The sequence below is a fragment of the Azolla caroliniana genome, unplaced genomic scaffold (genome assembly GCF_043228905.1).
Source record: "Azolla caroliniana isolate FFs.n. ecotype wild unplaced genomic scaffold, voAzoCaro1.0.p SCAF_18, whole genome shotgun sequence".
NCBI lineage: Eukaryota > Viridiplantae > Streptophyta > Polypodiopsida > Salviniales > Salviniaceae > Azolla > Azolla caroliniana.
Window position 1 is genome coordinate 13076909 of NW_028230453.1, and position 15437 is coordinate 13092345.

Below are 15437 nucleotides of genomic sequence, written 5' to 3' on the forward strand. Positions count from 1 at the left end.
GTAACTCATTAGTTATGTGTCATAGAATATGATTCTATGACACATAGTTAATGTGTATAGAGTAATGGTGTGACTCTTGACCTTTGAGTAATCATGGATTCTCAAAAGGTGTGTTCACACGTTGCACTATGTTGAGCTTGATTCTCAACACTTTCTTTGCTTAGAATTAGGGTTTGCCTCATGACTAACTCACACAACTAGAGAGAGTTTAGTATTCTTCCATGCACTATATGTATGTTAGAGGGTTATCCTTCAATGAGACAAGATTACTCATCATTAGCTTAAGTTGCTCTCAATGATGACTTCTTCATATCAAATTTGTACTAGTAGGTTTAAGAAAGTACTTTGATGTGTCTAATAGATTTGTTTCATGATTCATTAACATCAATTGTTTTCGACTAAGATGGGAGGCTTCATTAGACCTAATTATTGGTCTAGTTTTGATGCAAGTTCCTCCAACATTCTTGAGAGAGGGTTACAACATACATCAATTTTTCAGATTGGCCATACTAAAGAGCTCATATTTAAAAGCATCAGCTCAACCTAATACCAATTATAAAATATTGCTTGTCGTTGCTCTACCATAACAAAAGATGTTGCATGCACATTTTTATTGTCATAATATTGGATATCAAAAATCAAACATAGGAGAATTTGTAGAAGAAATTTATTTAGGAAGGAAGTTTGTACACCATCTTAGGTCTTTCAAGAATTTTTACTAAAGACTTGTGCCCCAATATTATGAGAACATTGAGGAGTTGTGAATTCAACAATCTATATCCTTTGAAGACTATTATACATGACCAGATGAAACTAGAGAAGCCTCAGATATATATGCATCCTTGGCTTTCATTGTTTCCTTTGAAAGAGGTTGTTTCAACAAACTCACTCCGTCCAAGCAAATTTGTTACACATTGTGGAATTGGGCCAAGAATGGCATGTTCCTTCAAGATCAAATGAAAGGGAACGCAAAAAATCCTCAAAAATATCCAATTAGAGGTGATCATCCTTACAATAGAGTTGATTATCCAGAATTGTTAGTGATTATCTGGGGTGATTAGGTCTCAATTATAAGTGACAAACAATTGGTGGAATTTGATTTGGACATTACTTTTGTGATCTTTGACTCAAACATTCTAGACAATTGAACTCGGCAAGATAATGTGGCCATTTCACTGAATTGGCAAGATAATCAACTACTTGCAAAATCCAAAATCCTGCTCTTTGTTTTGCTTTAGGGTGTTATTAAAAGCTTCATTGGGGATGATTCACATTGATGAACTGCTTTTTCAAAACCATGTAACCTTGAGGATCAACAAAAACGAATGCATTCCCAACAACAGAAATTCAAATTCAAATAATCAAGTAAGAGAAAAAGAAGATAATTCCAATATTAAATATCAACCCAACTTTGGCATATCACATTCAGATAGCAACAGCAATTATAGCGAGATATTTGATGTGACATGTTCAATTTAGCTAACCAAAAATATTATAAATACACTAAAGTTCTAAACAATATACACTCATTTGTTCGTAGCTCAAGGTCTAACAACCTTTCATTTTGTAGATAATTTTCTACATCTAACATTCGGGTGGTTACATAATCTTAGCATGTTTGGGACTTTCCTAGTTGCCAATAACTATTTTCTATGTACAAAAGAGAGTACTGCATATTGTTGAATGTTTTTAAGGGTTTCAGATGTATTATGTATTAGGTTTATAGTGTTTCGTATGGTTTGATTAAGGATTTTGAAGATATAGGTCATTTAGGTTTAGGGAATAGTTAGGATGTAGGATGTGGTTGGGGGGTTTTCGGAAAAGAGGTTCGTTAACCCATCAAGTGTGTTCTTGAGTTTTCAAAGTTGGTCTTTCACCTGGTCCCCTGAGTAGCATAGATAAGCTGTTTCCATTACCCCAAAAAGAAGCTAAGCTGAGTCCCATCACTGCCATGACCACCACAGAGCATGCTGGGGGAACAGCTTGGCTCCCTCCCAAAAATTGAGTTGCAAGAAGTCCTGCTAGTGTTGAGCTTTGCATCCCAGTACATAACGACAATGTCCGCCTAGTCTTCTCGTTAATCCTACAGAAAATCGTTCAACAGACATGATTGGGAACATAGTTTCTTATAATAAACTGGTACATTTTTGTAATTCATTTCATTGAGAATGGTTTAGGGAAAAGCACCAGAATACTCCTAGCTTGTTGAATATGTACCCAAATATGATTAAGTATAAAAAAGTTTTGAGAATACCCATGTAAGAAATACATTTAAATAGATTTAGCATTCTAGTAACTCTTTGCAAGCTTAGGGTTTTCTTATAAATACACAGGTTAAGGTATTTTGGTGTTTCGCCTCAACAAAAACTCATACGTACTCATACATACCTCAATGCAGGAGCCTTAGCCATCCAGTATCCAAATGTGAAGCCAGCCAAGTGAAATGCTATGACCGGAACTAATAGTTGAAGTCCTTGAAAACTTGTGATTCGAGCCTTATTCAAAGCAAGTGGACTCCCTATGCAAAGGGATGTGCATACCATTGCCATGATGGGCATTATGGGACGGACCACATCGACCACCGGTTTTGCATATGTGTTCAACGCAAGGCCCAACATTACAGGACATAAGACCACCTGTAACACATAAAATCAGCATGATGAACAGCAAGTTCATGATATGTGCACACACACACATATAACTCGAATAGGGAGTCAATAATAAGACTAGAGAAATGCCCAATTGCATGTGCTAAGTTCTTCTGTCTATGCATAATCAAATCTGGATAACCATGGTTCAGATCCGACGCCTAGGATTTTCTGGAGTATATAAAGGGATAATGTAATCCCCTCCTAACTGATAACAAGGTTATGAGAAGTTTGTTTGCATCCTATATTATGCTCATAGGCATCTCTAGCTTTGTTGGTGGCTTAGTGACCGTCTGTTAGATGCCTCCTTACTTACTGGTCTAGGGTTCATGTCCTGCTTTCATGGATGAAGCAGAGAGATTCATCCATTTCTGGAATAAGCAGTTTTCATTATAGAGAAGCGGAAGCAGCACTTGTCTTTCAGTCATATGGCAAATCAAATCAAGTTGAGCTATTGTCGATCGATCAGTGAAGAATGAACTAGCATGCCCACCTGTAGCTTGTGGGTATTCATTTGGTTTATCCCCTACACTATGGGTGCCTGTTTATCGATAATTGGGCATATCTCTACCCATCATTTTACTCATAATGCATAGTTCAGTGCACATGTGCATAAGACTCATAACAGCAACATGAGATACCTGTAGGATGGACTTCGCCATAGCAATTCCATCGACAGGGACAACAGAACCAATGAGGAGCCCTGTTAGTAGAGGTGTAACAATGACCGATGTGATGGTCGACAAACTTGTCAAGACAATACTCAATGCAACATCACCATCGCTGAGATAGCTGGCATAGCTTGAGAGTTGTGCACCCGCAACACATGCGGTAAGTATGAAACCGGAAGCAAATACCTCAGGCATTCTGAATGCCTTGGCCACAATCAAACCAAGTAGTGGTTTGGCTATATATTGAGAAGCATAGCCAGCAAGAACTGGCCTCGGCCTGCAAGACCAAGAACAACAATAAGAACATGTCATTGCTTCATGTATTTGCAACCTATAAGAAAATATGATATGTTACATGATGACCCACTAATCCGCACTGACCTCTTCAAGACGATCACGAAGTCCTTGATTGAAAGTTGGATACCAATAGAGAGCATTATACCCCCCAGAGCTGGAGCATAATATTCTTTCCTCACCCTACATAAAACAAATCCAAATGTAGCCAAAGGTATTGTTAAGCACACAATAACGCTGCAAAACAATGACTATCAAACGGTCGTCGAAACGATTCCATTGGAGTAACAACTTACACGGCACATATGCTTGTAACAAAAGAAACCACGGATTAAACCAATGAACATGTGATTCAGGTCGCCCTTAATCATGGTTAAATAATACAAATATACATATAAACTTAGACCTAGAGATTGGGGAGTTATGAAGATAAGTACCATGTAAAAGTGGGGGGATGCACCAAGGCTGCAATTGCTGTAGCCACGACTACATATGGGAGCAAAGACGACAGGGCTTTCGCAAAGTCACCATTAGCTAAGCTTGGAATCCTTAGTGATTTTATACCAAGCAATGAAGTGCCCTGTTGCTTATCATGCCTCCCCACTCTTCCCCCATGGGTGGGAGAAGCTTTGCAAGTGATAATGGGGAGGGAATATTTCCCGGAATCTAATAGGCACACAGCATCTTTCATTGAGTCTAGTCGCAAGGCATCTTTCATGAACCTCAGGTGCTTGTGTGAAGCAAAGGATGAATTGTTGAGGGTGTGTATAGAGATGCAGATTTGGTTGAGGCTAAGGGGTGATTGATGGGGTGCCATGGCATGAGTGGTAGTGCATATATACATCTCTCTGTCTGTCTCTATGTTTGTATGTATATATGATATGTGTTGGATTGGGTGGAGGGAAGCAGGGGAAGAATTGAAAAGAAGGAGAAAGAGATGGAAGAGGAAGTCTGAAGAGTATATGCTATGGTATTGTTATAACTTATTATGTATGTATATGATGTAGTTAGAACACTTTGTGTGTGTTGAAATGACAGAGAGACAGAGACAGAGACAGAGAGAGGCCTTCAGCTGTCCACCATTCATTTTCATTTGTATCCACACACCTTGGTGGATCCTCACGGTGCTCACACTTTATTTATGGACATACATAATCACTACATACATACATACATACATACATACATACATACATACATTTACATGCCCATATCAATATATGTACATATTGTCATAGTATCCAAATGCTTTAAGACATGATTCTATGAAATGGCCGCACTTTTCTTTTCTCCTTGTTACGGCACCAATTTCAACACCCATTGGTGCACACTCACTTCCTTCGGAGCCTACCTCTTAATGAAAAAAAACATCACACAAACATTATCTTTCTATTGATGCTAGTTTTGGTCCTAATTCCTCTCACTATGTATGCATCATGGATGGGCAATTAATTAATTACACCAAGTATTAGGTTGTTTATTGGTCCATACCGAAGTAACAATGCATTCGTCTCTACTTAATTACAATACTTTCGTATTGTTTAGCTATCCAACGAAAGGTGGTGATTAGGTAAATGTTTTCTAATGTCGAATATATGGTTGTCTAGTTGATTTTGATACTTATAGCGGTATATACGTAACTTAGCCTTTCTTTACAAAAAAAATCGTAATATCGACAGGAACCTCAATGTGAGGTAAAAGTGAGCACATTATGATTATACACGAAATGACCTCCTACCACACAAGTCACTACAAGTCCATTTATCTCGCGTAGTACGTAGAAATATTCAAAGAAGAGGACACGTCAATCTAGTAAAAGGGGCCCCAATCTTTTTATGCACATCGGTATGTGAACCCAAAAGTTGTGCATATTCTTAACAAGAATAAGAAAAGTGAGGTTCTAAATAGGTATCGTGTAAGTTTTATGTGCACTTTAAAACGAGGTTCAAATTTATCCAACTAATACCTTAATTGGTGCAAATTTTTGTGAACTAAATGATATTCTTTTCCTAACTTTGACATCCAAAGGAAGGCATTTTACCACACATTCTCTCTTTGCACTTACTGAAATTCAAAATGATTGAAACACTTGAGTTCATTTTGACCCTAAAAACATTTAAAGAAGGGGATATTTGTTGAGATGTAACAATTAGGAAAGGAATGCCTCAATTTTGTTTTGCATATCCTGAATTGCAAGAAGTCGTTTGGCAACAATATAATTGTGTACACAAGCAAGTTAAGGTCACATGCCTATTCCATCACACTCACTCTTGACTTCAAGACACACACACACATTGTTGCGATGTATCATTTAGGTAAGGAATGCCTAAATTTTGTTTTGAATATCTTGAATTGGGGAGAAGTTGTTTGGCCACAATATATATTGCGTACATACACTAAATGAGGTCATGTACATGTGCCATCATACTCATTCTAACTTCAACGCGCACTTGCACTCTCTCTCAATCAACTTTTGACCCATTGGACAGGAAGCATCAACCACCACAAATCACAATTATCCAATCATATTTACAAACAAATTGTCGATGTATCCCTTGTTAGTTAATTAATCATTCTTTGTATTGTGGAAAACATTGTTAATTTTGTCAACCCATTTTAAGGGCAAACAAATAGTGTGTGTGTTATGAACTCATGCATGAAATGAGTCATGCTATATCTATTTTAGTCTTAAGCTTTAGTTAACAAGACTTCATGATGTAAATTGTATGCATGCATCCCATCATCTTGTGGGTCATAAACTCATATATCTCAATCATTTTGGATGATATAGAGAAGAGCATAGCCTATGAGCTCTATCTAGAGATTATATTGATATGTGATGAGTGATCTTGATTAATATCTAATCACTCATTGATCTTGTTTAATAGTCTATTCTATAACACGTTATTAGCACGATTAGCCTCTCCCATAGCAATTAATTATTCTCTTATACAAATCTACCTTATTGTTACCATTAGCATGGCTTCTCAAGCTCTACAAATAGAGAAATGTTTATTCCCGCCACTTGCATTCGATGGGTCCAATTATATGACTTGGATGGTTCATGTTAAAGGCCATCGCACAACGAAAGATCTTCTTCATACGGTAATTGATCATTTTAATGATGTTGAGAACTCAAATGCTAGGAAGCGGGGAGCAGAAGCGTTCATCTTCATCCTTCATCACCTTGATGTAAGCCTTCAAAATCAATACTTCTCCATCAAGAATCCATCAACTCTTTGGAAGCAACTCAAAGCCCATTTTGATCATCAACGAACTGTTCTCGGCCCCAACACTTTGCATGAATGGAATCAACTTCATTTTCAAGATTTCAAGACAGTTGTTGAATATAAATCCTCACTATTTGATATCGTTTGTAAACTTAAATTTTGTGGTCATGACAATCTTGTTCAAGAGGTGAATCTAATCAACAAAACGGTATCTACTTTTCATACCTCAAATTTTAATCTTTCCGAACAATATCGTAATCGTGATTTTAAAACCTATGTTGAACTTTTATTTGCATTTCTTGTCGCTGAGCAACACCACCAAGTTCTCCTCAAGGACGACAAACTTCATCCAGTTAGTCAACCTACGACTCCTCTACAATTCAAGGATTTGACGCATGTCGAGAGTGATTAGTCTAGACGACAAACATCGTCATCAACACCCATATGGACAGAGTAGAGGAAGAGCAAGAGCAAGAAGAAATCAACAAAGGAATCAATATCCCACAAGTAATCTAGTCAAGCCAATGCACTATCAATCAAAGTCGAGTCAAGATAAGCCTTCATCGAATTCATGTCTTCGATGTAGTTTACGAGAGCACTGGGCAATTACTTGCCGAACTTCTAAGTTTCATGTTGATCTTTACTAGAAGTATGGCAAGCAAGGTCAAGATAGGAAACCAGAGGCTAATACGGTAGTAGAAACATCAACGATCTCACCATCAATTCCAATCTTGGAATATAATTTTATGGATCAACCTTTGGAATTCGAGTCCGAAGCCAACATGATTGATTTGAATTTTGCATACAAGCCGTTTTCTTTGTCTTATTGATTGTGCCTCAACACACACTATTATATGTCATAAAGAATTCTTTCATCATAATATTAAAGATCAAGTCCCTTTCAACATCAAGACTATAGTTGGTTCTTGTATTGGACAAGGAAGAGGGCCCGCCACTATCCAACTTCCAAGTGGTGTTTTCTTGGAAATACATGATGCTATCTATGTGCATACCTCACTAAGAAATCTTCTTGCATTTGCAGATGTGCGACGCAATGGATACCACCTCATGACATGGGAACAAGATGGGAAAGAGGCAATGTGAGTTGTCAAGCACTTGTCAAATGAGTTAGAAGTCTTCCCAAACCACAAACCAATTGTATTGTTTCAACCTTAAAGCCCCGAAGATCCGCATGGCTTCATTTGCCCACTACTCCAATATTTCCTCGAAGGTCAATACTAATATAATGGATCTCTGGCATGATCATGGAAATACAATGATTAGGAGAATGATCAACAATGTTCATGATCTACCTTTAAAGTTGGAATACTTGAATCAAGTTAAAACTTGTTTTTGTGTTCCATGCGCATAAGGAAAGCTTGTGATTCATCCTTCCTTGCACAAGGAACCGTATGAGTCACCAAAATGTTTTGAGCGTATACATGGTGATATCCATGGACCAATGCACCCTCCTTCCGGACCATTTTATTACTTCATGGGAGTCAACGATACTTCATCACGTTTTTCTCACGTCACACTTCTTTCTACTCGCAACATGGCGTTGTCTCGACTCTTCACCCTTATCATCAAGTAGCATGCTAATTAAGTCGATTCAGATTGACAACGTTGCCGAGTTTATGTCAACAACCTTTATTCGCTATTGCAAATCTATAGTTCAACATGGGGACATGCAATACTTCATGCAGCGCAACTTCTCCGATTACGACCGTCATCATATCATGTTTACTCTCCCCATCAACTTATGACTGTTATCGTATGAGATGTACGGGTGATTGATAATTGTGATAAGTGAGGGTGGTGAAAGATGTAATGTATGTGTAATGTTATACGATTATGAGTGTGAATGTAAGTGTGAGTCTGGTGGATACAAAGATGTGTGAGTGAGTGACTAGCTGTGAATGCCCAAGGGGACTTGCACCCTTGTGTATCTACCCTTGTGTAACTATTTAACCCCCCTTATGGGGAATGAATGAATACAATGAACATTTCTCTCTCAATTTCTCTCTCTCTCTCTCTCTCTCTTTTTCTTCTCCTTTACGTTGAACCCCCTTGGGAAGGGGGTGGAGCCATTCTAGGCGCCACCCCCCACCCCTCAATGTTTGTCAACATCTTTGTGATATCTCACCATCATACCATTCATCATCTTCACTATTACACCATGTCTATCTTCACCATGAGGGAGGCTCAGGAAGCTATCCGAAAACAAGCCACATAATGGATCAAAAAAGCGAACGAATGGAATGTCACCGAACTACGGGAGCAAAGGAAAACATCGGAGAAACCCACAGAGACGATGCAACAAGAGAACCCCACGTGGCAGGCACTACGGGAATGCCAGATTATGCTACCACTGGGTCCATTGCTGCAATTAGTGCCTCGATTCACCGATGGTTTAAAATCAGCATTGGCCCCACTAAGCCCTGCACCGGCTCCAGCGTTCTTCTCAAATCCTGAAGAGGGACCGACAGTGGTAGACACGAGCAATCTAGCAATCACCGCCATCATCAAAGGACGAGAAGTACCGAGGACAATTGTCGATGGTGGATCAGGAGTAAATGTAATAAGCCTACAAACATGCGACACTCTAGGAATCCAGGAGTGGGAACCATGCCCGTTCTGGCTCCGGATGGAGGACACCAGTTCGGTACGATCAACCGGATTGATCCGGGACTTGGAAGTGACAATCAGAGGCCATACCTTTCAGATTTCTACGGTAGTCCTCTAGTTGAACACGCAAGGAGCATATCCTTTGTTGTTGGGATGACCATGGTCAGGAACTGCTCGTATTAAACAAAACTGGTAGAAGAACAATATTACGTTCTGAAGATGGAAAACTAAGGTGAGAGTACCAACACAACCTTTTGCAAGCCCAAGCAAGGAAGTAACACCATTGTATGCCGAAAGCGTGGACATGTTAGAAGGGCTTGCCGATGAAGAAGTAGATCGGTACCTCGAGGAGAACCCAAAGATAGTCCCTCTGTTTGAAGTAGACGTTGCCGACGCAGTCTCCCCATATATCGTGCACCCGGATGATGCCGGTGAGGAGTCGGATCGGGACGCAATTCGGGAACTATGCCAAGAACAAGAAGCCCTAGAGTGAGAGATGGCGGTATCACAACGGGTGAAAGCATCACAGTTGGAAGAAGTGAATTTAGGAACTGGGGAAGAAACAAGATCGGTACATGTGGCCAAAGAAATGCCACCAGAGGAGAAATCGGCAATGGTAACATTATTGAAAGAATTCCGGGATGTATTTGTGTGATCATATGAGGACATGCAGGGACTGGACCCGCAATTGTATCAACATCAGATCCATTTGAGCAAGGATGTGAAACCGGTAGCACAAAGACGTTACTGGATGAATCCGAATTATGCGGCTAAAGTGAAGGAGGAGATTGATAAGTTGTTGCGGGTTGGTTTCATCTGGCTAGTGAAGAAGGCCACCTGGTTAAGCCTGATTGTGGTAGTAGCTAAGAAAAACGGAAAAATCCGGGTCTGTGTAGATTACCGGAAATTAAACGCTGCCACTGTCACCGATGCATTTCCGCTTCCATTCACGAATGGAGTCTTGGATGCAGTGGGGGGTCATGAGGTGTATAGTTTCCTCGACGGATTCAGTGGGTATAACCAAATCAGGATGCACTCGGACGACCAGGAGAAAACAAAGTTCGTAACCAAATGGGGAGTCTTCGTAGCGGTCGTGATGATGTTCCTGGACTAAAGACGGCACCGACAACGTTCCAATGAATCATCATGGAAATTTTCGGGTAGTTTATCCCAATGTTTATGCAGGTGTTCTTAGATGACTTTGTGGTGTATACCAAGAAAGGATAACATCTTGACCATCTTTGGTTATGCCTAGAAAAATGCAGAGGTTACTGAGTAAGTCTGAATAAGGCGAAATGCGTATTCGGGGTAACCAACAGTACGCTACTAGGTCATATCGTTAGTAATGATGGGATTGCGGTGGACCCGGATAAAGTTAAAGCCCTTTTGGAAGCACCTGCACCGACAACCGCCAAAGCTTTAAGCCAGTTTTTAGGACAGATCCGGTGGCATAGCCGGATGCTCCGATACTTGGCGGACCTTGCGACACCACTACATGCAGCCGTACACCAGACACCCTTCCAATGGATGGAATTGGAGGAAAGGGCATACCATGCGCTCAAAGTAATGTTGTCCCAGGCACTAGTGGTACAACCCCCGGATTGGTCAAAGGAATTTCATGTGTTTGTGGACACATATGATATTACAATTGACAGTGTTCTTATGCAGCTCACTGAACCGAAGTGGTACCGGCTAGTTTACTACGCCAGTGGACAGCTCTCCCAGGCGGAACAGAATAAATAGACAATGGAAAGGGAAGCCTTGGGAATGGTATATAGTGTAACGAAGTACTGACATTACTTGCTAGGATGGAAATTCTCATTCCATGTGGATCATTCGACATTGTTGTACTTGGTCTCCAAATCATCATTAACTGGCAAACTAGCACGATGGACATTGCTTCTATAGGGGTTCGAAATTGAAATCTACTATAGACCGGGAGTACAACATGCAGTAGCGGATTACTTGTGTTGCCATAAAAGGCCGACTCCTTCCAAATTGTATCCGTTCGAGTGTGAACTCGTTAATAAGTTAGGGCTTAGTATATAAGCAAATACCTAACATTGTAATGAGTAATGACGAGAAGAGTATTGTATCTCTAAGAGAGAACGAAGTAATAAGAAGCTTTCCATTAAAGCTCGATCGACTGTCTAAGTCTCTATTCGCTGTATTTCTTGTGTGTTGTGTTTTTGTGCATAAGCGAACAGGTCCGCAAACGTTTTCTGCATACGTATACATAAATATACATAGTTCCGACAACTGGTATCCGAAACAGGAGTTGAAATCAGAAAGTTCAATGGCAAAAATTTTGCCCTATGGAAGGAGATGATGCAGGGTGTGCTGATCATCCGAAGATAGGTTGAAGCCATTCAGCACAACGAAAAGCCTACTTCGATGACAACAAAAGAGTGGAGATCAGTGGACGAAATAGCACGATCCACCATCCGAATGCACCTAGCTTAAAACATCTACTTCAGCATGGTGAAAGAGATGACATCGTTCTCATTGTGGGAGAAGCTACAGACCGTTTGTGAAAAGAAGTCCTCATCTTCGAAACTGATCTTGATCAAACAACTGTTCAACATGAAGATGAGAGAGACCGATCCGGCAACCTCCCACATCAACACCTTCAGCCGGGTGTTGTTTGAGCTCTCGTCACAAGGGATCAACTTCGAAGAAGAAGTGAAAGCCCTTGCCCTCCTGTCGAGCTTGTCGGTGAGTTGGGAGGTATTTTGCACGACATACGCCAATAGCGGACCGATCCTAGTAACTTGGACGAAACAATTGGCCAAGTCCTCACAGAGGACATCAGGCGAAAATCGATGGGACTAACCATCGATGAGTCTGTAGAAGCCCATCAATCGATCGAATCGTTCAACCAACAGAATCGAACGAAAGCACAAACCAACAGAACCGGTCGACGCTCCAACCAATCGAAAATAAGGGTTGACCGACAACGGTCGAAGTCAAAAATGGTCTGAACAAGTGAGTACTGCACACACTGCAAGAAAGCTGGCCACAATGTTTCCAACTGCTAGTCATTAAAAAGAAAAGAGAGTGGTCGGCGATCCGAGCAAAATCGGGGACGTTTTGGCTCGGACCACTCTCCAATCGGCAACCAAATCAACGTTGCCGAAACCCGATCCGAAGAAATCCTCTCCTTAGAGGACTCAATGATCGGAGAAGCCCTATACAATGCACAAGTTGCACACACGTGGCTACTAGACTCTGGCACCACATTTCACGTGACCCCCAACATTGAATGGTTCTCGAACTATTTAACTGATGCCAGCGGCACAGTCCGACTGGGAAACAGGCAGGAGTGCAAGATAGCCGGAACCGGGGAGGTTCCCATCAGATTGCCAAATGGCAACACAATAACCATGCACCGAGTTCGGCACGTACCCGATCTAAAGAGGAGTCTGGTCTCCATCGACATGTTAGCCGAAGACGGGTATCGAACGACTCTACACGAGTCGACATGGGTGATCACCCGAGGAAACCTAAAAATCGGTAGTGGGCACAAGTATATTAATCTATACCCATTGATGGCGATCAACCCTGAAGGGGCCGTGAACGTAGCCGAAAAGACCGCCCCGAACCTATAGCATGGCTGACTTGGCCATATGTCTCAAGCCGGACTTGATCGGCTGATGTCGATCAGCTACATCCCGAAACTCTAGGCAAAGACGGACTTCTACGAGCATTGTTGATATGGGAAATAGACCCGAAGTCCGCACTCTCTCCACTATGAGACGGTATGACAACCCCTAGAGCTTGTGCACACAGACATATGTGGGCCCATACCAGAGCGATCACTAGGAGGCTCCCGGTACTTCATCACATTCGTAGATGACTGTACACAGAAAGTTTGGGCATACTCCATCAAGTCCGAAGACGAAGCGCTCGAGGTCTTCATCTGATGGATATCTGAAGTGGAGAACTGGTCGGGATATAGAGTGAAGACACTCCGATTCGACAACCAAGGTGAATACACCTCTAGAGCCTTCAAACAGTATCTGTCCGGAAAAGGGATCTGACACCAAAAGACCGTTCCCTACACACTCATGCAAAATGGAGTGGCAGAACAGATCAGCAAGACGATCGAGGAGAGGGTGACGACAATGCTCCACCAAGCCGGACTGAAGCTGGAATTCTGGGCTGAGGCATTGCAGACGACAATGTACCTGATAAATTTGGCGTCGTCAAGAGCAATCAAGCTCGAAGTGCCACTAGCACTATGGTCAAGCAAACAACCGACCTATGATAGGCTCCATATATTCGGATGCGAAAACTACGCCTTCATCCCCAAGTACAAAAGGACGAAGTTGGCACCCCATGCAACAAAGTGTATATTTCTCGGTTATGGAACCGATGGGGACTTTGGCCACCGACTACGGGACCTTGAGAACCAGAAATTGATCCGGACCAGCGATGTAGTCTTCAATGAAGACTCTATCTTCTCTCAGCGGTACCAACAGAAAATAGTTGGTAAGAAGGTTTCCTTCGAAGATGACAACACTATCGCAAAAGGATTGACCCAACGGGCCGAATCAGAGGCTCGAGAAATAATCGAATTCCAACAAGCTGCCAACTTCCCTGCTAACACTGAATCGACAACAAGTCCTATCGTCGAACTCAAAGACAAATTCTTCAAAGACATAGCTGAATCAACAAGGATCGATAAAAGCAAAGTCACCAGAGACAAGTAAGAAAAGAGTCGACAACAACCACAAGGGAGGACACCCAAACACTGCCGAAATCCCAATCCGGGGGTGGGACACCTAACAAGTCTCCTGACACAATTGGTTTAACAAATACCGATCGCCAATTGGAACCGATCTAAGGATCCGAACCAGATATTACGGCACCTAGGAGATCTGGACGAGCTCGAAGGCAAACAAAGTTTTATCAACAGGGCCTCGACTATGTCAACTACACGGATGTAGGTGAACCAAGCACGTATGAATAAGCCATGGTCGCACCGGACGCCGAAGCATGGCTACAAGCCATGAAATCCAAAATGGACTTGATTCATTAGAATCAGACATGGGAGCTGGTCGAACTACGAGTTGGAAGGAAGCCGCTACCTTGCAAATGGGTTTTCCGATACAAGTATGTATCCGAGTCAGAGAAACCCAAGTACAAAGCTCGACTTGTCGCGAAAGGATTCAAACAGGAATACAGGGTTGACTACAATGAGATATTCTCACTAGTAGTCAAGATGACCACCCTTTGACTCCTACTAGGTGTCATGGTGACAGAAGATCTAGAGCTCGAGCAGATGGACGTAAAGACGACATTCCTACACGGAGATATGGAAGAAGACATATACATGTCTCAACCGGTAGGCTTCACGGCAACGGGGGAGGACAGTCACCTCGTATGTCGACTAAAGAAAAGTCTATATGGCCTAAATCAAGCGCCGAGAATGTGGTACCAGAAGTTTGACTCCTACATACGGCAGCTTGGATACAATAGAACAGACTTCGACCCATGCATGTATGTTCGGCAACTGGCGGACGAGTCAAGGATCTATCTGATCCTATACGTCGAAGACATGTTGATTACTAGGAGAAATCAAGCAGAGATTGGTAAGCTGAAGCGGAGCCTTCACACAAAGTTCACAATGAAGGAACTCGGACAAGCCCGACACATTCTGGGCATGAGGATAGAGCAAAATCGGATGACCAAAACTCTCTGACTCTCACAATGAATACATCCGCAAGGTGCTGAAGCACTTCGACATGGAGAATGCGAAGCTAGCACCGACACCGCTTCTGATGTCAATTAGACTATCGAACAGAGAATCTCCTGCAACGGACAAGGAGAGAGAGCTTAATGGAAAGATACCCTACGCATCGGCAGTAGGAAGTATCATGTATGCAATGGTGGCAACCCGACCTGACCTAGCCTATGCCGTAGGGGTGGTCAACTGGTACATGTCAAACCTAGGAAAGAAGCAC

General features: G+C 41.7%; 2 protein-coding genes across 2 annotated transcripts; one reads left to right on the forward strand and one right to left on the reverse strand.

Moving 5' to 3' along the window:
• Window positions 1-1366: 1366 nt before the first annotated feature.
• Window positions 1367-4489, reverse strand: LOC147852437 (Sodium Bile acid symporter family). Its single transcript, XM_087334373.1, has 5 exons — window positions 4051-4489; window positions 3701-3796; window positions 3290-3596; window positions 2389-2636; window positions 1367-2083 (listed from the first exon to the last, which is right to left on the reverse strand). Exons 1-5 carry the CDS (start codon window positions 4455-4457, stop codon window positions 1840-1842), a joined length of 1302 nt encoding a protein of 433 aa, XP_087190499.1. The 5' UTR covers window positions 4458-4489; the 3' UTR covers window positions 1367-1839.
• Window positions 4490-6592: 2103 nt separating this feature from the next.
• On the forward strand, window positions 6593-7255 carry LOC147852438 (uncharacterized). Its single transcript, XM_087333904.1, has one exon. The coding sequence runs from the start codon at window positions 6593-6595 to the stop codon at window positions 7253-7255; it is 663 nt and encodes a 220-aa protein (XP_087190030.1).
• The last annotated feature ends 8182 nt before the right edge of the window (window positions 7256-15437 follow it).